The sequence below is a fragment of the Gekko japonicus genome, unplaced genomic scaffold, assembly GCF_001447785.1.
Source record: "Gekko japonicus isolate JY-2015 unplaced genomic scaffold, Gekko_japonicus_V1.1 scaffold1901, whole genome shotgun sequence".
NCBI classification, from domain to species: domain Eukaryota; kingdom Metazoa; phylum Chordata; class Lepidosauria; order Squamata; family Gekkonidae; genus Gekko; species Gekko japonicus.
The window spans coordinates 206146-213015 of NW_015177070.1; the positions used below are offsets into that span (position 1 = coordinate 206146).

The following is a 6870-nucleotide window of genomic DNA, read 5'->3' on the forward strand; positions in this document are numbered from 1 at the left end:
GGCCAGCCCTGCCCTGCCCTGCCCTGCCCTGCCCTGCCCTGCCCTGCCCTGCCCTGCCCTGCCCTGCCCTGCCCTGCCCTGCCGCTTCTCCAGAGACGCCTCGGGCGGCCGGGCGGGGAGGTGGGAGCAGAGCCCGGGGAGGAGGAGGAGGAGGAGGCCGGTCCGCTTCAGGCCCAGGTCGGCGGCTCATGAGGCAGGAGTCCTGCAGGCCCCGGAGGGGGCTTCCGCGGTTGCAAGGGACCTCCGGGTGACAGAGACCCCTTCGCCTGGGGGAAACGGCCACTCCCCGAACCCCCCTCCCCCGCACACTCCCCCGGTTCCACCCACAAAATCTCCAGGTGTTTCCCGGCCTGGAGCTGGCAGCCCTGCTCACCAGAGCCTGTGAATTGTTATTTCGCCGTGTTTATTTAATTCTCACTGCTCTTTGCTCTTGTTTATATATATTCCTGCACATTATTTTAATAAAGCATGTTAGTTATATTTCGGTGTGTTTCTGCATTCTGGGGGCTTCAATCTGAATCTAGTTACCTTGGCCAGGCTGGCTAAAGCTATGGCTGCTGCTGCTCCCAGAGTAATCCGGTGGTCTTTGTGCATTTTATTTTAAAGACTCACCTTGTGGGTGGTCTACCTTGCAGGGTGGGTCACGTTTTAGGGAACGCTGCACAGTACTAATGTCTCCTTGACACGTTGACAGCCTTTGGGATGTGAATTGGCTCTCTTGACACCAAGTACCTGGGCTGCTTCACGCAGAGCTGGGGGTTCAGCTGCTGCAGCTGCTGCTGGAGTCGGTGCAGCTGGTCCAGGGCATGCAGGTGGTCATAAGGGTTCTGAAGGCTGTGCCCGTCCAGGCTGCGCAGCTGAGCCTCCAGGTCATGCACTACGTGGCACAAGTAGCCGTGGAGAGTGCTGGATCGCTCTGCAAAGGGGGGGAGGCAAAGGGGTGTCAGGCCCTGGGCAATTGTCTCCAAACCTGGGCAGGTTCTTTCCACTCCTACGCCGATGACATGTCTGTCCCCATGCACTGGCACTTCCTGCCTGCTCTCTGTCTCAGCGGGATCAACGTCTGCGTGTGTTCCCTCCACCAGCTCTCCGTACCTTGCACAAGTCTTTCAGGGTCCTCCTCCAGCTGCCGGAGAGAAGAGCGGACGAGAGCGCACAGGCCGGCCACCAGCTCCGGCACTTGCTTCCAAGTCCCAGGGAACTCGGCCAGGTCTTGGCAGCGGCACAGTGGATTCTTGTACAAGAAGCCCACGGTCTCCGTCAGCTCCTGAGGAAGGAGTCGGCAGGATGGGCTTGGGCAGGGGGGTGCCCCAGTTTGCCTGGGGGGGGTACTACCGTTGCTGGCGGGGTGGTGGTGTAGGGGGACACCTGGAGATTGGCATCCCTAGGGCCCCACTGGGAGCATGTAGGAGGGAGGCGACCCACCCCCACCGGCAAGCCACTCAGCATCTCGTGCTCAGCAGGATGCACTGGCCGCCCCCCCACCCCACAGTGTCCTTACCTGCTGAAGGGGCGTGATGGTGGGCAGCTGCTTTGAGGGCTCCAGCTGCGGGAGTTGGGGGTCCACGGCAGGAGGAGGAGGAGGAGGTGGAGGCGGCTCCAGGGCAGGTGGCTGGACCCACCGGAAGATGTGCAGGATCAGCAGGTGAAGCGGCAGCAGGATGACGGCTGCCTCCAGGCTGACCACCAGCTCCTGCCAAGTCACCACCACCAAGGGTCCTGCCAGGAGGGGGCACAGACCCCTCAGAGCCCGGCTGGGGGCAGCCGACAGCCCTGCTGCACAGGAGCCCCGTGCTCTTGGGGTCCGAGGGCCCAGCACAGAGAGGGCCCCTGGGGCTGAGGAGGGGGGCACCCCACCGGGGGGGGGAGGAGATTCCCCTGGGCACAGCTCCTCCTGGCCCGCCTGTCAAGTCTGCCCTGGCTCCCCAGCAGAGGCAGCCAGCCCTTCTGCCGGGGGGGGGGGGGGGGGGGGAGGCGGGGGCAGGGCTGTGCTCGGGAAGGCCACCTCTGCCAGGGTGAGGAGCCCTGCCACTGCCCCCTATATTGGATATAGGGGGTGGTGGCCCTTCCCCTCCCCCAGCACCCCTCCCTGGGGGAGGACGGACGGAGCAGGCCAGCACTGGCTCCTCCTCCTCCTCCTCCTCCTCACCTGGCCGGTGCTGCTCCTCCTCCTCTGCCGCCCCCCTCCAGAACATGATGTTGACAAGCATGGCGCACAGCAGGAGAGCGAGGCAGCAGGAGAGCCGCTGCACCCGGGTGAAGGGGCTCCAAGCCGAACACGTCACCACCGACAGCCAGAGGTGCTCCTGCGTCAGCTTCTCCACCAGCCCCGTCCAGAAGAGGTACCTGTGGGGTGGGGGTGGGGGAGTGGGGCATGCGGTAGAGGACCTGGGGCCAGGAGAGGGGGGCGGGGAGGGCCCCTGGCAGCCCCACTCCCTTCTTTGGGGCCCTTTCCCCTGGACGCCATCCTACTGTTCACAGAGAGAAGGATTCTCTGCACACACTCCATGGCTGAACGGGCCCCTCCCAATAGGTTCTGGGGCTCGATCCAGCTGCTCGTTGGTTCCCAGTGGCCCCAGGGTCATGTGGCAGGCCCCGGCCCATGCTGTCCCTGGAGGGGGAGGGGGAGGGGTTCCGGAGGTACCCAAAGGACCGCAGCTCCCTGTCCGAGGCAGCGACGAAGACCTTGTCCGCTTGGCCGTCCTCCATGTCCGCCGCCAGCCAGCAGGCACATGGGAAATACCACTTCTTCCTGGCAGCCAGGTCACTGACAACCAGCCGATGCACAAACCTGGAGACAACTCCTGTCAGATGCGGGCGCTGCCACACAGCCCCCTCCCCCCCCCGCTCGCTGGAGGCCCCAGCAAGACCCTCCGCTGCTCCCCACACGGAGTTCAGGAGCTGCCAGGGCTTCTTGCAGACTCCCCCATCACTCCCCCATCACTTGCTTGGTTGGCCGTTGGGGCAGTGGCACTCCAGTGCTAGACCAAGGGAGGCAACCACACCATCGCAGGCCTTGAGAGACTGGGCACATGACGCCTGCCCTCCGCGGCTCCCTCGGCGGCCGCTCCTTCCTTCCTTCCTTCCTTCCTTCCTTCCTTCCTTCCTTCCTTCCTTCCTTCCTTCCTTCCTTCCTTCCTTCCTGCCGGCCCCTCCCCTCCGCCATCCTGGGGCGAAACTGGAAACCAGTCCAGGAGGCGGACTGTTTGGGGCCCCGGTGCTTGCTCCAGAGGAGCTCCCTCATGCCAGTTCTGTGCCCGTCTTTGGAAGCGGGTACAAACCCCTGTCGATGGGCTCGTGTCTGCCGTTGGGTGGGCTGGGGGGGGGAGGGGAGCTGGCAACACCCAGCACCTGCTAAGCTCAGACTCGGGTCCATCAGCCCCCGACTCCCCCCCCCCAAAAAAAATCTGGGCCCGAGATTTACCAGCTGGGGCTGGCTCCGGAGTTGTCGTGCCAGAGGCGGATGGCATGGAGGGCGCCCAGGGGCTGCTGGGTGGTGAGGAGGAAGGCGTCCATGCCGCCTGTCTCCAAGCTCGGCGCTTGCGGGTGCTGCAAGAGGAGTGGTTCACTCCGCCCCTCCGCCCCGTACAGGGTCAGGACCACCTGGGGCCCAGAATGGGGGGGGGGTTGGCGGAGGAGAAGAAGAAGAAGAAGAAGAAGAGGTTGGATTTCTACCCCCAGGCCCTTCACTACCCGAAGGAGTCTCGGAGCAGCTGGCAAACTCCTTCCCCTTCCTCTCCCCACACAACAGACACCCTGGGAGGGAGGTGGGGCTGAGAGGGCTCTGACAGAAACAGCTCTTTTTCAAGGACAGCTCTTATCAGAACTGTGGCTTGCCCAAGGTCACCCAGCCAGGTGCAAGTGGAGGAGTGGGGAATCAAACCCGGTTCTCCCAGATCAGAGTCCGCACACATAACCACTGCACTCCAAACTGGCTCTCAAACTGGAGATTAACCGGGAGTCCCAGGGCCAAGGGGAGAGAGCCGGAGGAGGGCCTTCCTTTGCCCCTCGTCTCAGCCGGCCTCTCTCCCACAGAGGGGTGGGAGTGCTTGAGCCCTGCAGCTGCCGAGCCTCTCCTCACCTTGGCTGAGGTGGCTGCTCCTCGACGGTAGCCCGTGAAGACCTGGACCAGGTAGCAGCGGCAGGAGGCACTGCCGGCATGACCCGCCAAGACTGTGACCGTCACCTGGGGCAGAGGGGCACACCGCAGAGTCGATCCCCGGGCAGGCAGCGAAGCTGGGGGCGGGGGTGTCCAAGTCAGCGGCCCCCCACACCGTGCCCGACGCCCCCTCTGCTGCCTCACCTTCCTCCTGTCTGCCTTCTGCCTCCGGAGGGCCCACAAGAGGAGGGCTCCGTAGGCCAGCAAGAGACTGCACAGCAAGGCCAGGCCGACGGGGTTCTGGCCCACCTGGCTCAGCAGCTGGCCCGTGCGCTGGAGGTCGATCACGTGGGGCACAAACACGAGGAAGCGGCCCAAGAAGGTGAGGTGGCTGCACAGGCACTGGGTCTGGCGGAGGGTGCTTCGGGGCCCCACCTGGAGAGGAGAGGAGGGCCCCCGCTGCCTGAGGAAGAGCCCCTGAAGCCCTGCCACCGGGCCCCGTGGGGCCTCCTCTGGCCCTTGCTGCCCCCCACCACCACCACGGGGCTGGCAGAGGGGCAGGAAAGGGCTTCCCAGCACAACTGAGCGTCGGCTAGGGTGGCCGGCCTCCAGGTGGGGCCTGGGGGGCCTCCCAAAAGGGCAACTGATCTCGGGAGCAGAGAGATCCGTTCCCCTGAAGGAAGTGGATGCGGTGGGCTCCGAGGGAGGCAGCACCCCCCGCCCCTGCCCAAGCCCCGGCCTCCCTGGGCTGCACTCCCAGGGGCCTCCTGCCTGTTCCCAGCCCGGAACTCACGCGGGCCCCCCCCCGTCATCGTCACCAGGGGGCCTCCAGGATGCCAAGCGCGGGGTGTCCCCCCTCCCTCCCTCCCACGCGGGGCCATCTTGTCTTTGCTCTCCCTGCCCCACCGCCGGCTGGCACGGCCACTGGCCCCTCGTCGGTCATCCTACCCGGCATCCGTCGCTTCTCCAGGCCTGCTCTTGGCTGGCCCAGTGGTAGCAGCCCGTGCTGGCGAGGGCGACGGAGACGTTGCTGGGGCCCTGGGCCTGTGAGGCCACCACCGCAGAAAGGGAGTAGGTGCCCGGGCCGTGCAGCCGCTGCCGCAGCTCCTCTGGGGGCACCACCCACACGTAGGCACCCTCTGGAGGGACAGCGGGCAGTCAGGTCGGTGGGCGACCGGCGGAGCGGGGGCACAGGGGGGCAGCATCTCCACCACGCTCTGCCACTGAGAACCCGTGGCCTGCCCTCGCCCCCGACATCGATCCTGCCCTGGCACTGACTCTCCACAACTCCTGCTTTGACCTCAAAGGCCCCCGCCCCCCCTGCCACCGTACCCTCCTGCCAGCTGCCATTGGGCAGCGTGGTGTTGAGGAGGCAGCCACGGCCGTGGTGGGCTTCTGGTAGGGACGCCAAGTGCAGGGTGATTCGGAGCGGGGCGGCAGGTCTCACGCTGACCAGCAGGGCATCCTCCAGGGACGTGACGTTCACCTCCATGCTGAACTGCCCGCTGCTGCCATTCAGCCGGGTGGCAGAACCCTCCACTTCACCCTCTCCCCCGAGCAGGATCTGAAAGCAGACATGGGTCACCCCACCCCACCCCAGGCCTCAGCGGCCCCTCCTCACCCCTGCTTTCAGAGCCCCAGCCGGTGGGCCCCTGACTCCCTCCGGAAGGAGAAACACCCCCCCCGATGGGTGTCCCAGGGGGCAGGGGCCCCTTCTGTGGCTGCTGTCGCCCTGTGTAGATGGAGGAGGCAGGCAGGGAGGGAGGGGGCGGAGCAGGGTGTGGCTGTGGCGTGAGTGCGTGGGGAAGGAGAATGAAGGTGAACCCCCCCCAAACTCCCCAATTCCACTTGTCTCTTTGTTTGCCTCTCTGTGGCTGCAGAAACGGTCAGCACTTTCCTCTGGGAGGGAGCCTCCCCCTCCCCCTCCCCCTCCCGGGATAGTGGCAAGAGTGGGGGCAAGTCTTCCCCAAAGGCCAGCCCCGGGCCAGCCCTGAGCTGCTCTTCCCTTTGACCCCAGGAGGCCCAGTCCCACCCAGTGGGCAGCCCCCGTCTCCCTACCTCGATCTCCTCAAGGAGGCCGTGGACGCCGACGGGCCCCTCGCTGCTGCTGTGGATCGCCACGCTGGCCACGCTGGCCATGGCCTTCCCGCCGAGGGGCTGGAAAGGGTCGAGCGCAAAGGAGGCCACCTACGAGGAACGTGGCAGGGGGGGGGAAGAAGCTTGAGCGGCTGGGGCCCCCCAGGAGGACGGAAGGAGGGGCCTCCGGCAAGGGCAAGGCCCCCCCCATCTCCCGCTGCTGACCTCGGGAGCCCTTGGCTGGCCCGTAGCTAACATGGGGCCCATGGGGCTTGGCCCCCTAGTGTTTCTTCTGGGCCCCCTCCCTCCTGGGTTGACCCCCAAAGTGCTCCAACTTACCACCTGCACTGTGCTTTCATTTAATTAGCTGGTGGGCCCCCCGAGGCCCCCTCTCAAAGAATTCCCTAGCTACGGGGCTGGCCCTTGGCCTTGACCCGGAGCCGCCCTGCGCCACTGACCTGGACCTGGAGCGGGGCCTGGCCGTGCCGGCTGAGGAGCGGGGCCAGGGCGGAGGCGGAGGGGAAGGTGACGGTCAGGGGCTTGGGCTGAGGCAAGTGGAAGGAACTGTGGGGCAGGGAGGAGGCGCTGCAGCTGCAGGGGGGGGGGAGACAGAGAGAGGAGAAGGAGAGGGGCTCAGCCTCTGTCCTGCCAGCCCCAGTGCCCTTCAGGGGGAGGGAGGGAGGGAGGGAGGGAGG

At 66.1% G+C, this 6870-nt stretch overlaps 1 protein-coding gene across 1 annotated transcript in view; it reads right to left on the reverse strand.

The window, feature by feature from the left end:
• The window catches only part of PKD1L3 (polycystic kidney disease 1-like 3), a 17355-nt gene that overhangs the window by 7793 nt on the left and 2692 nt on the right, over window positions 1-6870 (reverse strand). Inside the window, exons 6-17 of the mRNA XM_015428208.1 lie at window positions 6634-6720; window positions 6158-6286; window positions 5432-5663; window positions 5048-5238; window positions 4304-4534; window positions 4082-4186; window positions 3425-3603; window positions 2645-2791; window positions 2161-2346; window positions 1502-1796; window positions 1096-1267; window positions 733-916 (exon numbers count right to left, since the gene is read on the reverse strand). Of these exons, the coding sequence (XP_015283694.1) occupies window positions 733-916; window positions 1096-1267; window positions 1502-1796; window positions 2161-2346; window positions 2645-2791; window positions 3425-3603; window positions 4082-4186; window positions 4304-4534; window positions 5048-5238; window positions 5432-5663; window positions 6158-6286; window positions 6634-6720 (2138 nt within the window). The remainder of the gene's footprint in view (window positions 1-732; window positions 917-1095; window positions 1268-1501; window positions 1797-2160; window positions 2347-2644; window positions 2792-3424; window positions 3604-4081; window positions 4187-4303; window positions 4535-5047; window positions 5239-5431; window positions 5664-6157; window positions 6287-6633; window positions 6721-6870) is intronic.